We start from the raw sequence: 21,200 nt of genomic DNA on the forward strand, positions 1-21,200 counted from the left end.
AATTAATCTTTACTGTTCAAGATTTACATGCACACATTTTAATTCTAGATGGGCCAAATTGTATAATACACACATGCGTGCACGTGAACATGCACACACACACACACCCTCTCTCTCGCTCTCTCTCTCTCTCTCTCTCTCTCTCTCTCTCTCTCTCTCTCTCTGTCTACCTGACTGAAACGGAACAATACAACAAACCGGCATGCATGAACTGGTAAACAATTATTTTAGAACAGCAGTAGTTAAATGAGGGAATTCAGTTGATTTGAACCCAACTACACTTTTTAACTACATTCTATAAAGACATTTCAGGAAGTAGTACAGTATTATTTGGGTTGATTCAGGACACTTAGGTTTAAAAACAATGATGAGTACCACTGATATTGAAAGAGCAGCAAATCATTTTATTTCTAAATATATGCACAAATCCATTAACATATATCTTCTTATCATCTACCACAACTACACATCTTTGTAGCTTTCAACTTCTTTGTAGCGTTTAGAAGAGGTACCACAGCACAGTCCAAACAGTGATCAGACCAAAGCATGAAAACTCTGTCAGCCCATGTCAGCACAAAGGATTAGGGATCCAGTGTTGTATTGTGTCACACAGGATGGAGTCTCTTATAAGGTCAAAGTTCAGGGAGTAGTGCTTCCGTCCAGATCTTGGGTGGAGGCTGAAATAGATGAATGCCATTAAAGCTAGAATCCTTAATTGAAACAATAACATAGCGGTCACTATCAATTATAGTTTTAGGGCTCTATTCAATACGCATCGCAGAAGTTCAGCTTTACAACGTGATTGAAATTTAAAGGCAATGTTCCCGTTTTAGCGGAGACTGCATTCACGGTAAACGCTGCATATGTTGGCTCAATCGGAAATCACCTTTACATTTCTATCGCAGAATCTGTAACGCTTCAGCTTTACAGAATGAATAGAGCCCTTGAGCCCTTAACCATGTTTTGAGGCTATACAGTGTGTGTTTACATTTACATTGTTTACAAGTATAGGAGTAAAACAAGCTTATATTTGGGTTCTGATGGGGTACGACAGTTGAACTAAGCTAATGAGGCATTTATTTGTTATATTCTTCAAGAATCAATGGGTGTATATGATTAATCTATACATCTGAAAATGTAGCGACTAAGAATTCTAGCTTCAAGGATTAGGTTACATTAGGATACATGTTGTAACCTGATGACAGTTAACCTGACTGTTGTAATTACAATGTTACTATACAGGATTAAGAGCAACTTAATGTAAAGCATTACCGAATGTATTTGTTTACACATAGATGTAAGTTAAATATTCCAATGAAGAAATGTACCTGTTAAGTCTCTAAACCGTCTCTTTGCTTCTGTCCTTTCTACTGAATCGAAATACCACACGGTTATAGCATATCTGGAACAAAGCAACATTCTGAATTATTATTATTACATAATTACATTACATCTTCTTTAGCATTTTATGAAAATCTAACAGTGTCAAGAAAATGTACAGAGAAATGTTGTCTGTATAATAATAACAGTATGATACATTCAACAGCAGATTCAGACCTTTTTGCATATGAATGAACAGAATAATTATCTGTATAATAACAGTACGTTGCATCAAACAGACCTTGTTGCATATGAAGGCTGCACCTCATGTGGATTCCTTCTATCTGACCAAAAGAACAGCAGTCTGTCAAACAGGGGCTCAACATCTGCAACGTAGGATTTGCCCTCGGGAAAAATGCGAAGAATTCCGCCATGTTCCTGCAAAATAACGAAGACCCATAGTTTATTTCAGCTTTACAGAAGAACACGTTGAGCCCTAAGAGGCTCTGCAATTTACAAAGATCATAAGCCAGAGGGGGTTTTCCAACCAGCGGTGTATGGAAATATCTCACATTTTCATAGTCTCTAAAAAATAAACCTTAAATATGACAAGAATCCTGATGTTATAAAGGGAACCAAACAATTAAATAGACAATACAGTGACTGTCTTGAAAACCTAACTGTAATCTGAATGGACTGTGGGTGATTGCGTGTATTCCATAGGTAAAAATAAATAAAATGTAATAAGAATTTGTACGAAAATAAATATATAATTGGACAGGAAAAGGCGCAGCGCTCACTCACCATGTTTTTTTTAGGGGGGTAGATCAGCTTTAATATTGCAGATAGATTGTAACTTCCATCAATGTAATTGTCTGCATCACTTCCAATCCACCATGTTTTTCTCTCTCGCAAATATACAGTGCTATGAAAAAGTATTTGCCCCCTTTCTAATTTTCTCTACTTTTGCATATTTGTGATACTGAATGTTATCAGATCTTCAACCAAAACCTAATATTAGATAAAGGGAACATAAGTGAACAAATAACACAACAATTACATATTTATTTCATTTATTTCATCAACAAAGTTATGCAACACCCAATTCCCCTGTGTGAAAAGTAATTGCCCCCTTACACTCAATAACTGGTTGTGCCACCTTTAGCTGCAATGACTCCAACCAAATGCTTCCTGTAGTTGTTGATCAGTCTCTCACGTCGCTATGGAGGAATTTTGGCCCACTCTTCCATGCAGAACTGCTTTAACTCAGTGACGTGTGGGTTTTCAAGCATGAACTGCTCGTTTCAAGTCCTGCCACAACATCTCAATTGGGATTAGGTCTGGACTTTGACTAGGCCATTCCAAAACTTCCAATTTGTTGCTTTTTAGCAATTTTCATGTAGACTTGATTGTGGGTTTTGGATCATTGTCTTGCTGCATGACCCAGTTGCGCTTCAGCTTCAGCTCACAGACGGATGGTCTGACATTCTCCTGTAGAATTCTCTGACACTGAGAAGAATTCATGGTTCCTTCTATTAAGGCAAGTCGTCCAGGTCCTGAGACAGCAAAGCATCCCCAAACCATCACACCACCACCACCATGCTTGACCTTTGGTATGATGTTCTTACTGTGGAATGCAGAGTTTGTTTTTCGCCAGGCATTACTGGAACCATGTCATCCTAGGTTTAGCACAACCAAAACGGAACAAACCAACAGGAACAAAAACCCACAAACACCAAGGGAAAAACAGACAGTTTAAATATGGCTCCCAATCAGAGACAACCAGCCACAGCTGACACTCGTTGCCTCTGATTGGGAGTCACTCAGGCCAACAAAGAAACAGAAGAACTAGAACCCCCAACATAGAAATATAACACAATGAATGAACACACCCTGGCTCAACATATAGAGTCCCAGAGCCAGGGTGTGACACTAAAAAGCAACAAATTGGAAGTTTTGGAATGGCCTAGTCAAAGTCCAGACAGACCTAATCCCAACTGAGATGTTGTGGCAGGACTTGAAACGAGCAGTTCATGCTTGAAAACCCACACGTCACTGAGTTAAAGCAGTTCTGCATGGAAGAGTGGGCCAAAATTCCTCCACAGCAACGTGAGAGACTGATCAACAACTACAGGAAGCATTTGGTTGGAGTCATTGCAGCTAAAGGTGGCACAACCAGTTATTGAGTGTAAGGGGGCAATTACTTTTCACACAGGGGAATTGGGTGTTGCATAACTTTGTTGATGAAATAAATGAAATAGATATGTAATTGTTGTGTTATTTGTTCACTTATGTTCCCTTTATCTAATATTAGGTTTTGGTTGAAGATCTGATAACATTCAGTATCACAAATATGCAAAAGTAGAGAACATTAGAAAGGGGGCAAATACTTTTTCATAGCACTGTATATACAGTGGGGAGAACAAGTATTTGATACACTGCCGATTTTGCAGGTTTTCCTACTTACAAAGCATGTTGAGGTCTGTAATTGTTATCATAGGTACACTTCAACTGTGAGAGACGGAATCTAAAACAAAAATCCAGAAAATCACATTGTATGATTTTTAAGTAATTAATTTGCATTTTATTGCATGACATAAGTATTTGATCACCTACCAACCAGTAAGAATTCCGGCTCTCACAGACCTGTTAGTTTTTCTTTAAGAAGGCCTCCTAATCACCACTCATTACCTGTATTAACTGCAACTGTTTGAACTCGTTACCTGTATAAAAGACACCTGTCCACACACTCAATCAAACAGACTCCAACCTCTCCACAATGGCCAAGACCAGAGAGCTGTGTAAGGACATCAGGGATAAAATTGTAGACCTGCACAAGGCTGGGATGGGCTACAGGACAATAGGCCAGCAGCTTGGTGAGAAGGCAACAACTGTTGGCGCAATTATTAGAAAATGGAAGAAGTTCAAGATGACGGTCAATCACCCTCGGTCTGGGGCTCCATGCAAGATCTCACCTCGTGGGGCATCAATGATCATGAGGAAGGTGAGGGATCAGCCCAGAACTACACAGCAGGACCTGGTCAATGACCTGAAGAGAGCTGGGACCACAGTCTCAAAGAAAACCATTAGTAACACACTACGCCGTCATGGATTAAAATCCTGCAGCGCACGCAAGGTCCCCCTGCTCAAGCCAGCGCATGTCCAGGCCCGTCTGAAGTTTGCCAATGAACATCTGAATGATTCAGAGGAGAACTGGGTGAAAGTGTTGTGGTCAGATGAGACCAAAATAGAGCTCTTTGCCATCAACTCAACTCGCCGTGTTTGGAGGAATGCTGCCTATGACCCCAAAAACACCATCCCCACCGTCAAACATGGAGGTGGAAACATTATGCTTTGGGGGTGTTTTTCTGCTAAGGGGACAGGACAACTTCACCGCATCAAAGGGACGATGGACGGGGCCATGTACCGTCAAATCTTGGGTGAGAACCTCCTTCCCTCAGCCAGGGCATTGAAAATGGGTCGTGGATGGGTATTCCAGCATGACAATGACCCAAAACACACGGCCAAGGCAACAAAGGAGTGGCTCAAGAAGAGGCACATTAAGGTCCTGGAGTGGCCTAGCCAGTCTCCAGACCTTGATCCCATAGAAAATCTGTGGAGGGAGCTGAAGGTTCGAGTTGCCAAACATCAGCCTCGAAACCTTAATGACTTGGAGAAGATCTGCAAAGAGGAGTGGGACAAAATCCCTCCTGAGATGTATGCAAACCTGGTGGCCAACTACAAGAAACGTCTGACCTCTGTGATTGCCAACAAGGGTTTTGCCACCAAGTAGTATGTCATGTTTTGCAGAGGGGTCAAATACTTATTTCCCTCATTAAAATGCAAATCAATTTATAACATTTTTGACATGGATTTTTTTGTTGTTATTCTGTCTCTCACTGTTCAAATAAACCTACCATTAAAATTATAGACTGATCATGTCTTTGTCCGTGGGCAAACGTACAAAATCAGCAGGGGATCAAATTATTTTTTCCCTCAATGTATATATATATATATATATATATATATATACATACATACACATATATATACATATAAACATACACATATATACATATACATACATATACATACATACACATACATATATATACATATCCTTTAAAAATATATAGATTTCCCTTTATTACTTTCCAACCCCACCACCCAATCCCTAATTGGAGTAAACTAGTGAACAACAACGCTTAGGCCTCTACTTCCAGCTTACACAGTTGAAGTTAGAACTTTACATACATCTTAGCCAAATACATTTAAACTCAGTTTTTCCTGACATTTCATCCTAGTAAAAATAACCTGTGTTAGGTCAGTTAGGATCACCACTTTATTTTAAGAATGTGAAATGTCAGAATAATAGTAGAGATAATTATTTATTTCAGCTTATATTTCTTTCATCACATTCTCAGTGGGTCAGAAGTTTACATACACTAAATTAGTATTTGGTAGCATTGCCTTTAAATTGTTTAACTTGTGTGAAACGTTTCGGGTAGCCTTCCACAAGCTTCCCACAATAAGTTGGGTGAATTTTGGCTCATTCTTCCTGACAGAGCTGGTGTAACTGAGTCAGGTTTGTAGGCCTCCTTGCTCGCACACGCTTTTTCAGTTCTGCCCAAAAATGTTCTATAGGATTGAGGTCAGGGCTTTGTGATGGCCACTCCAATACCTTGACTTTGTTGTCCTTAAGACATTTTGCCACAACTTTGGAAGTATGCTTGGGGTCACTGTTCATTTGGAAGACCCATTTGCGACAAAGCTTTAACTGCCTGACTGATGTCTTGAGATGTTGCTTCAATATATCCACATAATTTTCCTTCCTCATTATGCCATCTATTTTGTGAAGTGCACCAGTCCCTCCTGCAGCAAAGCACCCCCACAGCATGATGCTGCCACCCCCGTGCTTCACGGTTGGGATGGTGTTCTTCAGCTTGCAAGCGTTCCCCTTTTTCCTCCAAACATAACGATGGTCATTATGGCCAAACAGTTCTATTTTTGTTTCATCAGACCAGAGGAAATTTCTCCAAAAAGTACGATCTTTGTCCCCATGTGCAGTTGCAAACCGTAGTCTGGCTTTTTTATGGCGGTTTTGGGAGCAGTGGCTTCTTCCTTGCTGAGCGGCCTTTCAGGTTATGTCGATATAGGACTCATTTTACTGTGGATATAGATACTTTTGTACCTGTTTCCTCCAGCATCTTCACAAGGTCCTTTGCTGTTGTTCTGGGATTGATTTGCACATTTCACACCAAAGTACGTTCATCTCTAGGAGACAGAACGCGTCTCCTTCCTGAGCGGTATGACGGCTGCTTGGTTCCATGGTGTTTATACTTGCGTACTATTGTTTGTACAGATGAACGTGGTACCTTCAGGCATTTGGAAATTGCTCCCAGGGATGAACCAGACTTGTGGAGGTCTACAAATTTTTTTCAGAGGTCTTGGCTGATTTCTTTTGATTTTCCCATGATGTCAAGCAAAGAGGCACAGATACACCTCCAATTGACTGAAATGATGTCAGTTAGCCTATCAGAAGCTTCTAAAGCCATGACATAATTTTCTGGAATTTTCCAAGCTGTTTAAAGGCACAGTCAACTTAGTGTATGTAAACTTCTGACCCACTGGAATTGTGATACAGTGAATTATAAGTGAAATAATCTGTCTGTAAACAATTGTTGGAAAAATTACTTGTGTCATGCACAAAGTAGATGTCCTAACCGACTTGCTAAAACTATAGTTTGTTAACAAGAAATTTCTGGAGTGGTTGAAAACGTTTTAATGACTCCAAAATAAGTGCATGTAAACTTCCGACTTTAACTGTACATACTATATACATTTTATGGACACAGTCAATTTTACAATAATTATATTTTCTGAAAGTTCCGTGTAGCTCAGTTGGTAGAGCATGGCGTTTGCAACGCCAGGGTTGTGGGTTCGTTTCCCACGGGGCACCAGTATGAAAAAAAATTTATGCACTCACTAAGTCGCTCTGGATAAGAGCGTCTGCTAAATGACTCAAATGTAAACTTCCTCAACCTCTCCGTTCATTTTCATGATGTCCATCCGGTTTGCTTCTATATGCCATATCTCTCCAACTGTGCTCCTTCACAAAAGCTCTCAACCTATAACCTATATACTTATTATGGACACAGCATGCCCTACATTAATTATATTGCTGTTATTAGCTGTTGTTAGTTGTTATTAGTCCCATCCTTCAGCTCCATTCAACACCTCCCATCTATCTCTTAACACCATCCATATTGGATTTCTATTTGCCATATATTTTTCAACTGTACTGTGATGTTTCACAAAAGTTCTGAACCCTTCTATTCTCATTGTTTCTACAGATTGTAAATTGAAAATAAACATTTTTGCTAAAAGTATTATTATATTATTGATCGATTGACTATGACTTTTCAGATCACCCAGTAGTGCTATCTACAGGGTTAGCTCCAGGTAAATATTGCAATCTTTCAGCCATTCCTTGACCTGTGACCAAAAACAAGCCACAAATGGACGGTACAAAAACACAGCGAAATCTGCAGAGCTGGGAAGATTGTATCCCCCATATAAATAACATTCTATTGGTAGCAAGAATTTTGTATAATAATTGACATAGAAAAATTATAAGTTTTGAATCCGGCATCGTTTTGCGTATCAGTTCATAAACACTATGCCATGGAATCGATACGTCAAAAATCTCTTCCCAACTATTTTGCAATCTATATGGCACGGCTGTCAATTTTTAAATGAAACTGGTATATATTTTTATTTATCACAATTTTCTTTAACCAATTCTGTTTTTTAATGCAGGGCCGACAGACAAGTTCCTTACTTTTTTCCCCCTTACACTTTCTTCTTCCATTTTTGCGGTAATGCTGCAATTATTTGGTTGTAATTTTGGGTAGAGCAGACATTTCCATATGTTTTTGTTAGCTGCATGTGCGACATAACTCCACCAGTCCTACCTATGATATCATTTACAAAGATTATACCTTTTTTAAACATTTTCTCAAAAAATACTGGCTTTTTATCAATTAGTATATTTGAGTTTAACCACAATATTTGTTGCATTATTTGTTCTGTTGTTTCTGGAAGATTAAATTGAAATTGCAACCAACTTTCTATGGCTTGTTTTAGAAATAGTGATATTTGGGAGATTATTTCCTTTTCAAATAACTGAAAGTGAGAGGTTGTAATTTGAATAAAGGGAAAAAGGCCATTCTTGAACATGGGGTGAGAAAATCTTTACTAGAGAACCAGTTCGGATTTAAGTATAACTTTTGAATGACTGAAGCTTTTAGTGATAGGTCTAATGCTGTAATATTGAATCATTTATGTCCTCCGAATTCATATTCATTATATAAATAGGCCCGTTTAATTTTGTCTGGCTTGCCGTTCCAAATAAAATGGAATATTTTTTTCACATATAATTTAAAGAACTGTTCGCTAGGCGTAGGCAATACCATAAGCAAGTAGCTAAACTGCGATAATACTAAAGAGTTAATTAATCAGGATGATTTTTCCACAAATAGACAGGTATTTACCTTTCCATGGTAGCAAGATCTTACCTATTTTTGCTAACTTTCTATTAAAATGTATTGGAGTGAGATCATTTATTTCATTTGGGATATGTATTCCGAGTATATCCACATCACCATCAGACCATTTTATTGGTAAACTACATGGTAATGTAAAATTTTTATTTTTTAGTGATCCAATACATAATATAGTACATTTATCATAATTTGGTTGTAATCCAGAGAGGTTAGAAAATGTATCTAGATCCTCTATGAGGCTGTGGAGGGATTCAAGTTGTGGATTTAAACCCTGGATTTCTAATCCCTTGATATTATTGTTGGATCTGATTTTAATAGCTAACATTTTGATGGCCATAATAAATAGATATGCCAATAGTGGACAACCTTGTTTTACTCCTCTTGACAGTTTAAAACTTTCAGAGAAATAGCCATTATTTACTATTTTATACCTACGGTTACTATACATGAGTTTAACCCATTTTCTAAGAGATTCTCCAAAATTGAAACGCTCCAGGCATTTATATATAAACTCCAGTCGTACTTTATATAATGCCTTTTCAAAGTCTGCTATGAATAAGTTTCTCAATTTCTTTTTGTTTTTCCTCTCATTTATTCTGAGCCTCTATGTTACAGTTTTTATTGCTATCTATCTGTTCTGTTAGACCTTCTATTTCCTTTGTTAGTATTGACTCTTTTGACCTAAACTGCTTTTGTTTTTAAGTACTAAATTGCATGGCCTCTAAAGGCACATTTAAAAGTGTCCCATACAATAAGGGGATTTGCTGTACCTATGTTATGTCTGAAAAAATCAGTTATAAATTCCTCTGTCCTTGTTAGAAACAAGTTATCATCCAATAGGCTTAGATTAAATTTCCAATATCCTCGCCCACTTGGAAATTCACTAAGAGTAATGTATATGCCAATTATTGTCACGGATTCTGCCAAGGCTGCTCCTCCTCCTTGCTCGGGCAGGCTTCGGCGTTCGTCGTCCCCGGAGTACTAGCTACTGCCGATCGATGTTTCGGTGTTTGTCTTGTTCTGTCTTGAGTGGTTACACCTGTTTGCTATTATGTTTGATTGTAGTCCCTAGATTTACCCATGTCTCTCGTTTGGTAATTGTGTGTTATTGTTTTGTGTCTAGGCTGTATCGGCATTGCTGTTTGTCGTATTCGTGTATTTGTTTTCCTCCCTGTTAGGAGGTTTTGGTTTTTGCATGTTCTTTACATTTAGTAAAGTACGTCTGCTAGTATCTCTGTGTCCTGCGCTTGACTTCACTCACCGCATACACGTCGCCTCTGACAATTATATGATGGTCCGACCGCATTCTGTCCCCTATCAACACTTTTTAAACTTTTGGAAGTCAAGACGACTAGCTTGATTGAGTCTCCGCCATGTATATCTCACTAGGTCAGGATATTTAAGCCTCCATATATCTACTAATTTTAATGTATCCATGACATTCATGATTTCCTTAAGAGCATGAGGGTGATAGTTTGTAGTGTGATTTCCTTTACGGTCCATTGAGCTATTTAAAACAGTATTATAATCTCCCACCATAATAATAGAGTCTTGTATTGCTTTCAGGGTTGATAATTTATTATATATATTGTCAAAGTGTGAATCATCATTATTTGTTCCGTAAAGGTCATTCTTAGTTTTATTAGACAAGTTTAAAAGGTAGACGTTTCGGTCATCATTCACCTTCTTCAGATACTGAAGAAGGCCATTGAAAGCCGAAACATCTATTTTTTTAACTTGTAGAAATAAAACGAATAATTTTTAATGGTGAGTGAGCGTTGCGCCTTTTCCTGTCCAATGATGTCTACACATTTTTAGGCTGCACCTCTACTCACGTTGGTTGAGCACACTCTACTTCTTCCCTAAATTAAATATATGCAATAATATGTAATAAATATGTCATAAATCTGCAGCTCACGGGGTTCCAGTTTTTGTTGAGGTAGTAGATACAGGTGATACAGCGACCGTCAGCGTTGGGATTGTCCACATGTTTCACATATCCTGTCCCATTTCCTGGATAACACGCCACCATCGCCTGAAACAGACAAAACACAAAAGAAAACATATAAGTTCTCAGTCTGTTACACATTAGATTTTGTATCCTTGATGCTGATCATCATTAATCATGATAATATGTGACACGATAACTGTAGTGTACACCATTACAGAAGCCTTTTTTGTGAGAAAATATTTGTGGAAATGCCTTGACTATATTCTAAGAATACAGAAATAGTTTCTGCAAATCAGAGATAAAAATGTAACATGAAGACATTTATGGGTTAATATCTTGGTTGCAGATCATTTCCTGTAAGCGTTGCTTTGGGAGGGAGCGTTGTGGCTTCAGCAGGACTGGCCTACGTGCATTCAGTCAGCATCCAAGGAAGCACAATTAACCAAACTGTGGTAATCGATCTTGTGATAAGAAAGTAAAGAAAAGCACTCAAAGCAAAGCGAATAAAGACGTGGTTACGACCAGGGATGGACACGTTGGGTCAGATAGAGGGTTTGCTAGAGGCCAAGCAACATTCTGTCATGTAACATTTGATTTGGGCATCAGATATGGGACACATTTTAAGGCTAGTACTTGTAGACACGAAGGAACGTAATCGGACAAGGATTTATTTGTTTAATAGATAGATATAGCGTTTTGGAAATAAACGCTTCTTCTTATCCTGGGATTTTCCGTTTCTCCAGGGAGAGTCCATATTAGGTTCCTGAAGGAAGAATATCCGCAGACACGGAAACAAAAGAATAATAGGATGACCATAAAGATAGCATTGGAATCGTGTCATGCCAGCAACCTATCAATTTCACAGCAACCTTTAGACTATTCCTTTAACTATTCATCTCCTTTGAATGTTGAACGATCACTACTATGCACACACCTATATAATAAAGCTGTAATAGAATCACTCTTCTGGAGCAACATCACAAGGGTCTTATCTGATAAAGTGATCCTTTAGTTTATTTGCACAGCAGCATATTTCCTGTCGGCACATACTGAGGAAAGGAGTACTATGACGCACCCAGTGTTTACTGTCTACAGTGGGGGCATGTACGCACGTACACAGTGTTGTCAAAGAAGAGCAAAAACATATGAAGCAAGAGAAAGGAGTGGGAAGTCCACACAGAGCAGAGCTGGCAGGCTGCCAGGCTGTTGAAGGTTTAATGACAGTGCTACGTGTACAGCATGAGCCAGCAGACTCAACATAGCACTGCTAGGTCTACAGGCCTCTCTCCCTCTCCCTCTCATTCTCTTTCTCTCTCTCTCACCCCATCTCCCTCTCTCTCCCTCTCTGTCCCTCGCTATCGCTCTCCTTCCCTCTGTGTATTCCTCTCCCTCTCTCTCTCCCTCTCTCTCCCTCCCTCGCTCTCCCTCTCTCTCTCTCTCTCTCTCTCCCTCCCTCTCTCGCTCCCTCTCCCTCTCTCATCCATCTCTCTCCCTCTCCCTCCCTCTCTCGCTCCCTCTCTCTCCCTCTCCCTCTCCCTCTCCCTCTCCCTCCCTCTCTCGCTCCCTCTCCCTCTCTCCCTCTCTCTCTCCCTCTCCCTCCCTCTCGCGCTCCCTCTCCCTCTCTCACCCCATCTCCCTCTCTCTCCCTCTACCTCCCTCTATGTCCCTCGCTATCACTCTCCCTCCCTCTGTGTATTCCTCTCCCTCTCTCTCTCCCTCTCCCTAGGTGGTGTTGGGCTGTGGGTGGTGAGGGGATGTGCAGTACTGACTGACTCTATGGCCAAGTTTGGTGTATTGCATTGTGGTGTAGTGTTCACACGCTATTTCCTGCTTAAACTCTGGCTTTCTGAGAGTACAAACAGCTATAGGCAGTGTGAGGAGTCACGTACCACCCATAACCTGCACTGCACTCAGCACAACATACGTGTGTGTGATTGCATCACGTGTTACTTGTTGACTGCATATAAGATCAAAGTTATTGTGAGTAGATTGTGGGATTGTCATGGCTCTATGCAATAACACTTTACAAAGCCCTGCAAAATGTGTAATGAAGTATGTTTACAGTACGTAAGCAATTGGTCCACCTGTAAACCTACACTTTGAGGCTCACAATTATTATAAATGTATGATGATAAAAAGGGGAGTAATAAATACACAAAATGGTGGCTATCCAAAGTACACTGTCAACATTTTAAAAAGTTGACTGATATGCATTAAAACAGTATATATTTCAGAATGCATAGGCCAACTCTTAAATAAATAGAACAGAATAGAATAAAATAGAATATTAGGACATAAAAATCCATATAGCTCAATAGTTGTGTTTTACATTGACGGGGCTGCAGTGGAGCGGGTCGAGAGGTTCCTCTGTGTCCAAATCACTAAGGACTTAAAATGGTCAACACACGCGCACGGTCGTGAAGACCTCATGGGACCTCAAATCCTCAAAAAGTTATACAGCTGCACCATTGAGAGCATCTTGACTGGTTGCGGACATCCCAGTACATCACTGGGGCCGAGCTCCCTGCCATCCAGGACCTCTATATCAGGTGGGTTGAAAGGAAGGCCCAAAAAATTGTTGAAGACTCCAGTCACCCTAGCCATAGACTGCTCTCTCTGCTTTCGCATGGCAAACGTCAAGTCTGACACCAACAGGCTCCTGAACAGGCTTATATCCCCAATCCATAAGACTGCTAAATAGCTAACAAAATGGCTACATGGACTATCTGAGTTGACCCTTGTATTTTACTGCACTGTCTCTATGCACACTCACAGGACTCTACACACTCACGCACACTGACACTCCAACACACACACACACACACACTTACTCACTCACTTCATATGCACACACATTTATACTGACTCTACACACGCACTCACATACAGTCATCATTTACGCTGCTGCTACTCTGTTTATCATATATCCTGATGCCAAGTCACCTTACCCCTATACATACACTATATATACAAAAGTATGTAGACACCCCTTCAAATCAGTGAATTCGGCTATTTCAGCCACACCCATTGCTGACAGGTGTATAAAATCGAGCACACAGCCATGCAATCTCCATAGACAAACATTGGCAGTAGAATGGCCTCACTGAAGAGCTCAGTGACTTTCGTGGCACCGTCATAGGATGCTACCTTTCCAACAAGTCAGTTTGTCAAATTTCTGCCCTGCTAGAGCTGCCCCTGTCAACTGTAAGTGCTGTTATTGTGAAGTGGAAATGTCTAGGAGCAACAATGACTCAGCCGTGAAGTGGTAGGCCACACAAGCTCACAGAACGGGACCGGCGAGTCTGTCCTCGGTTGCAACACTCACTACTGAGTTTCAAACTGCCTCTGGAAGCAACGTCAGCACAATAACTGTTAGTCGGGAGCTTCATGAAATGGGTTTCCATGGCTGAGCAGCCGCACACAAGCCTAAGATCACCATGCGCAATGTCAAGCGTCAACTGGAGTGGTGTAAAGCTTGCCGCCATTGGACTCTGGAGCAGTGGAAACGCGATCTCTGGAGTGATGAATCACTCTTCACCATCAGGCAGTCTGAAGGACGAATCTGGGTTTGGTGGATGCCAGGAGAACACTACCAGCCCCAATGCATAGTGCCAACTGTAAAGTTTGGTGGAGGAGGAATAATGGTCTGTGGCTGTTTATCATGGTTCAGGCTCCTTAGTTCCAGTGAAGGGAAAACGTAACGCTACAGCATACAATGACATTCTAGATGATTCTGTGCTTCCAACTTTGTGGCAATAGTTTGGGGAAGGCCCTTTCCTGTTTCAGCATGACAATGCCCTGTGCACAAAGCGAGGTCCATACAGAAATGGTTTGTCATGATCGGTGTGGAAGAACTTAACTGGCCTGCACAGAGCCCTGACCTAAACCCCATCGAACACCTTTGGGATGATTTAGAACTCTGACTGCAAGCCAGGCCTAATCGCCCAACATCAGTGCTCGACTTCACTAATGCTCTTGTGGCTGAATGGAAACAAATCCCTGTTGCAATGTTCCAATATCTAGTGGAAAGCCTTCCCAGAAGAGTGTAGGCTGTTATAGCAGCAAAGGGTGGACCAACTCCATATTAATGCCCATGATTTTGGAATGAAATGTTCGACAAGCAGGTGCCCACATACTTTTGGTCATGTAGTATATGTATGTTTGTGGTCCTTTGTAGCTCAATGTGGTCCTTTGTAGCTCAATTGGTAGAGCACGGCGCTTGTAACGCCAAGGTAGTGGGTTCGATCCCCGGGACCACCCATACACAAAAATGTATGCACGCATGACTGTAAGTCGCTTTGGATAAAAGCGTCTGCTAAATGGCATATTATATTATTATTATTATTACCTCTATCACTCCAGTATCCCCGCACATTGTAAATATAGTATTGGAACTGACCCTGTATACAGTATAGCTTTCTTACTTCTCATGTTCTTCTTATTTCTTATTTTTATTTATTGTGTGTTTTTGTTTTACCTTATGTTATTTTTTGTTTGATATTGATTACTGCATTGTTGGGTTTAAAGCTTGCAAGAAAGGCATTTCACTGTATTTGTGCACATGACATTACAACTTTACATTTTACTTGTTTTAACCCCTTATATATAAACAGTACATTTCTAAGAATATCATATAGACCTAGGCCAGAGTCTAACTGTCACGGTTTCGGCCGAGGCTGCTCCTCCTCCTTGTTCGGGCAGGTTTCGGCGGTCGTCGTCCCCGGAGTACTAGCTGCCACCGATCTATGTTTCATGTTCGTTTGGTTTTGTCTTGATGTTGTACACCTGTGTCTAGTTAGTCCTCGTTAGTGTCCTATTTAGTTCTCGTTGTGTGTGTTGGGTGTGGTGTGTGATTCTGTCAGGGGTGCTGAAGGTGGGTGTGGTGCAGGAATCAAGCGCAGGACGCAGAAGCTTAGTCCAAAAGACTTTAGTGAGTTATTCACGTAATACACGAGAACCATAAGCCCGGAGGCGAAATAAAGGCGCACACAGGCGTCAAACAAAAGGCGCACTAACATGTGCGAAAACCTCGCCAAACAACGGAGGGAAGATACGTAGCTCAGAACACCAAACAGAGGAGCAATCACACACAACACCCAACGAGAACTAAATAGGACACTAACGAGGACTAACTAGACACAGGTGTACAACATCAAGACAAAACCAAACGACCATGAAACATAGATCGGTGGCAGCTAGTACTCCGGGGACGACGACCGCCGAAACCTGCCCGAACAAGGAGGAGGAGCAGCCTCGGCCGAAACCGTGACACTAACATGTTGTATAAAGTTTAGGTCATGTAATAACAATATACATATTTCTTCCATGAACAATACGTTTAGAGGTGTGTCCACAACTGTAGAGTATATAGTAATATAGTACTGTACAGGCCTACTAAATTATCTCTGTGTCGTCAAAACAGTGACCCCCCTCAAACACCATGGACACGCGCAATTTACGCACAACTGTCGCACAACTTACCTTAGATCTTTCTCGAATTATACTTTTTCCAAGTCGGCCGATGCAAAGAGAAACCAATTTATCGATTAATGTAAGAAGGAGGTGAATAGCCTCGCACCCCCTTTCACCGCCATTGACCCAGGCTATCTTATCTCCTCTAATGTTCCTTTTGGAGACCCCAGAACTCGGGCAAGGACCAGCCAGCTGTCCATCCTGCAGAACTCCAGAGTTGTGCATCTCTTTCACTTGGTTCAAAACAAAGTGCCCAACCAATTCTCCTAGAAAGTTGTCCACGTAAAATAATCCTTGGTCCAGTAGAGATGGGACAATCTGGTCCATGGCTAACCGCTCCAACTCTGCGTCCATTACATGTTGCAGAAGTGGCATTTTGACGATTTATCAGTAATTTAATTCAGCTTAAATCAGCTCCTAAAATTATGTTACCACAACTGCAAGATAATGTCAGTGCATAAGGGTATGGATCACTGATAAATATTTCTCAACAATGCAACCCTACTCGCTCTCAGAAACGACTAGATTCAATTCTTAAGAGAGGAAATGTCACAATTGTTTTCTGCAGAAGAGTTATGTTCTGCAGCAACTCTAAACTCCAAAGTAGAAACAAGCAGCGAATGAGGCACCTAGATATAAATACGGAACGTGCAAGATGTGTTGTAGCACTAGTGGGGCGGAGGGAAGCAAGGACTGTCATTCATTCTATTGAACTGACTCAGAACGCCTACGCACGATCACAGATTATTATATAAGCAAGACTATATAAAAGCATGTTATTCTATGTGCACAATTAAACATAAGTACGGACAAAGGATAAACGATGAACATCCCTCATTTTATTTTGGGCGTCAAAGTAAAGTGATCCTTTAAAATTTTGTTTTTCATTGGGCTAATGATAAGTAGATAAAAAATGTTGCACAAACATCTCCAATGCAATTGATATAAAAAAAATATATATGTTTATTTCTGTGCGCGTGCGTTAGGCGTGTCCTCCGCCATTGAGGATTCCACCAGGCGCATGTAGCCCTCTTGAAGCCGCTCGCTGCACCTCCTCTCCACTGAGGTAAACATGACCATGGCAAAGTGCCACAAACCCCGACTATTTGCATCTCCATGAAAAGTGTCTGGGTATAATAATAATAATAATAATAATAATAAATACACAATATAAATAATTTATTGAAGTATTTATTATTATTCAGTAATTGTGTATAATTATAGAATGGTGTCAATTTCTAGGCGACAGAACAGGTCAATTGAATCAAATATGAATAGACAGTTTTTTCCACCTGTTGCCCTAAGGAATAGGCTATACATCCTAAACTAACACATTCATAATTTAACTCGGTTAATATGAGTGATTATGCATTCATACTAATCAGATCTGATTGGGGAAAATACTACTAACCTTATGCCTCCCTTTAATGTTGTAGTTTCCCAGTTTACCGTCGGCATACGTGACGAGTTTGTCCATTCTTGTCAATAGAAAGCCAAGGTTTTCACAACCTGTTTCAGTCCCTTCCACCCAAGAAATTGTATCACCTCGAATGGACTTGTTTTTGCCAAAGTTTCCACCTGCAAGTTCTCCGTCTTGCATCTTTCCACCTTGGTGAATGTGTCGGACTTCTTGTAGAACTCGCTCTCCAATTTTGTTTCCGAGAAAATTGTCCACAATGCACAGACCATATGAATTCATACATGGCACAATATATCGCAAAACTAATTTGTGAGGGTTAAGCCTTTTATGATCTTTAGATTTTGGCCTGTAACTGCGGGGTCTTCTGAGGCTACTCGGCAAGACCCCCTCCCTCGACTTGTCATCATTATCAACAGTGATTTTACCATTTGAGGACACTTCCAAACTGTGGTCATCCCCCTCCACTGCAATATTGTTCATTTTGAGGGCTTTTCTTTGAAGACAGAGTCCCCTCTAATTGTTATTTTCCTAAAGTAGCCCAATATCTTCCGACTGTGCCGTTTGATAGGCCTACTTGTCGTCTCAGTATACTCAATTGATAGTGGGCTCGTTTGAGTGGTAAGGCTGAAGCAACCGACTGTAGTCGAAAGTCGAAGAGTGAAGTCGGGGGAGGTGCATCTGCGACAGCCGAAAGTCTGCCACTAATGTGGTTTTCCAACAGCAAGACTCAGATCAACATGACAGTGTTGTCATTGTTAATAAACGTGTTTCTTTATCATGTTGAAATAAACATTCCTCCAACAGCCATATCACACACAAACTGAACACAAATGTGTGAGAGTCTCAAATATCACATTCATTTGTAGACCACTTGAGCCTACATGAATAGCCTGGTCTCATAGACTAGAAGTAACATAGTAAACGAAAATCCGGGACACTCAAATTAGTATGATGTGTTACATTTGGTGTGGTTACATAAGACAGAAGGTTACTTAAGGCAAAAATGGAAGGAGGGTTGGTTGGTCGAGGTGGATGGGTGGGCATATAACACTAACATCTAGCAACCCAAAGGGTGTGTGTTTGAATCTCATCACGGACAACTTTAGCATTTGAGCTAATTAGGGACTTTTTTTGCAACTACTTAGCATGTTAGCTAAACCTTCCCCTAACGCTAACCTTAACCCTTTAGCCTAACTCCTAACCTTAACCCTAACCTTAACTCCTAGCTAGTGTTAGACACCTAGCTAACGTTAGTGTTAGCCACAACGAATTGGAATTTGTACATATAATATGTATTGCAAATTCGTAACATTGAATGAATTGCAATTCATAATCAGTGGTGTGTATTTATGGATGCCAAGGGAAGCCAGGCTTCCCCCAAAAATGTACCAAGAAAAAAACATATAATAATTTCCTTACATTTGCAAGAGGCTGAATGTATCTTACCGGAGAAAGCATCCGAGCGTATGTGTAGCCCATCTATCTGATGCTGTCTGGTCAAAAAGAGTATAACATTGTTGCCGCCCGTAGCATTAAATGCAACAGAAGCCAGTGAGCATTTGACCTCCCTTGATTTAAAAAGTATAAAATAATAGCCAATCAGCGTTGAGCTAATCTGAGTGAGCTCAACTGTGAATGGTCCTGGTGGACCAAAACAAACTGTCAAGGGAAGCCAGTTTGGATTTGTCTTCACACCAATCACATCACATCAAAAGCAAAACGTCATTGACAGAATTAACTTGAATTGTTGCATCTCGTTGTGTTGTTGTCCTTCGTTGGCTAGCTAGCTAGCAGGCTAAAATGGTCCCTTTCCTAAATTAGCCATGGATGGAGATAGGGATTTGGACTTGTGGTTTTACTTAATTCTCTGTACTGGCCAATGATTATAATGGCAATTCCGATTCAACCATAAAGTCATACATTGTGCGCCTGGCCTGAGTGAATGGAAGTTCAATATGTAGCTAGATATATTGGCTAATGTTAACTAGCTTACTCATTGTTGCCCATGAAAGGAAGTTAGGCTTGCGAGCAAGCATTTTAGCCAGGTAGCCTAGGACAACAAAAACTAAAAGCGTGTACAGTATGACAGAGTGATAGACCGTTTCGTCAACATGAAAGAGAGGAGGATGGCATTGATGTTTCTCTACAAGAAAGGTGAGTTAACATGTTTTTTCTACTTGCACACACACACAGAAATCAGAACCATGGACAGCCACATCATATTTAGCTGACGTTGATTGGACTAAATTGTTTTTCATCTTTTTTAGTTGGAATAGTGGAGGCAGCTCCTGTTTTCTTCGCGACTGTATGGTTCGAAATATAGAGTTGTTTAGTAGTCCAAAAATGTCGGAAACATTAACTTGCTTGACCATACAATATGCTTTGTGGATTTCACTGGACAGAGGTTGCTCTCCGCTTTTTTGATGAAACAAAGGTGGTTTAATTTATTCTTCCACTGTGTCTTCTTATTGTCTCGGCCTTAGGCCTATATATCCCGGTCGCAAGGCATATGAACTAACAGGTTATAGAGCAAACAACACATTGGTTGTAATATGGATTTTTCTTCTGGCTTGGCTTCCTCAGTGTTTTTACCCAATCACTGCTACTGTTCCTAACATATCGTACAAATTGTAATTCATAACATATCATACAAAATGGATGATGGACATCCACAAATTAGTACATACCATACCAAACGTAATATACTGTATGATCCTAATTTGAGTGTCACGGAATGTTGTTTACTATGTTACGTCTATCCCGGAGTCCAGGTTGACATGAATGGCGGCAAAATTGATTCCTGTTTCAGTCAGTGTCTTTGGTCACGTTCCTGTAGGTCAAACAAAAACATCCTAATGAATAGAGCCTCCAACAATGCAGCCAATGGCTGCAGGATGAAGTTCGTGAATAGCAACTGCAGAAACGTTCAGTTGACTGCAGTCAAAACGTCATGACCTTTGATCACATGATTTATGTAAAGTTCATGCAGTCGACATGTAGGCGCAAGTCGGACAATTTTTGTCCCCATATGGCAACACACTTTGAAAGGCGGTGTTCAAAGATGGTCACGACTTGACAAAAGTTATCCGCTCAAACGTGCCCAGTGTTTTGCATGCGCTTCGTGCAACAGCGCCATGTTTCCCAGTTTTGTCCGCGCGCACTAAGAATGCCAAAGATGCGCAGGGAGAGAGAAACAATAGCCAATGTGAACTTTGATTTTATCATCTTCAATGTAAAGCAGATTTAATTTCGCCTCCCCAATCATAAGGGCCATTTAAAGAACAACGCACATGATCATGGATTAATAACATAACTTTTATCAGAAGTGACATGATTTTGGCCCTGAACTGCCTTGGTTATATAAATGTGTTTAATTTCTTATATTCAGGTGTGATAAATGTATTCCTCATTAAAGCTCACAATATATAATTATGCATAACTTGTAAGAGGCCTTATAAATGCAATATTATAT

At 40.4% G+C, this 21,200-nt stretch overlaps 1 protein-coding gene across 2 annotated transcripts; it reads right to left on the reverse strand.

The window, feature by feature from the left end:
- Positions 1-383: 383 nt before the first annotated feature.
- Positions 384-18,301, reverse strand: LOC311103141 (prolyl hydroxylase EGLN3-like). Of its 2 annotated transcripts, none has more exons than XM_084144686.1 (5): positions 17,720-18,301; positions 10,804-10,920; positions 1,622-1,758; positions 1,329-1,402; positions 384-677 (listed from the first exon to the last, which is right to left on the reverse strand). In XM_084144686.1, exons 1-5 carry the CDS (start codon positions 18,206-18,208, stop codon positions 640-642), a joined length of 855 nt encoding a protein of 284 aa, XP_084000812.1. In that variant the 5' UTR covers positions 18,209-18,301; the 3' UTR covers positions 384-639. The 2 variants fall into 2 exon arrangements, with proteins under 2 accessions (XP_084000812.1, XP_084000813.1); XM_084144687.1 differs by lacking the exon at positions 17,720-18,301 and adding an exon at positions 16,318-16,951.
- Between the last annotated feature and the right edge of the window lie 2,899 nt (positions 18,302-21,200).

This window comes from Coregonus lavaretus (genome assembly GCF_964263955.1).
Source record: "Coregonus lavaretus genome assembly, chromosome: 27".
In the NCBI taxonomy this organism is placed as follows: Eukaryota; Metazoa; Chordata; class Actinopteri; order Salmoniformes; family Salmonidae; genus Coregonus; species Coregonus lavaretus.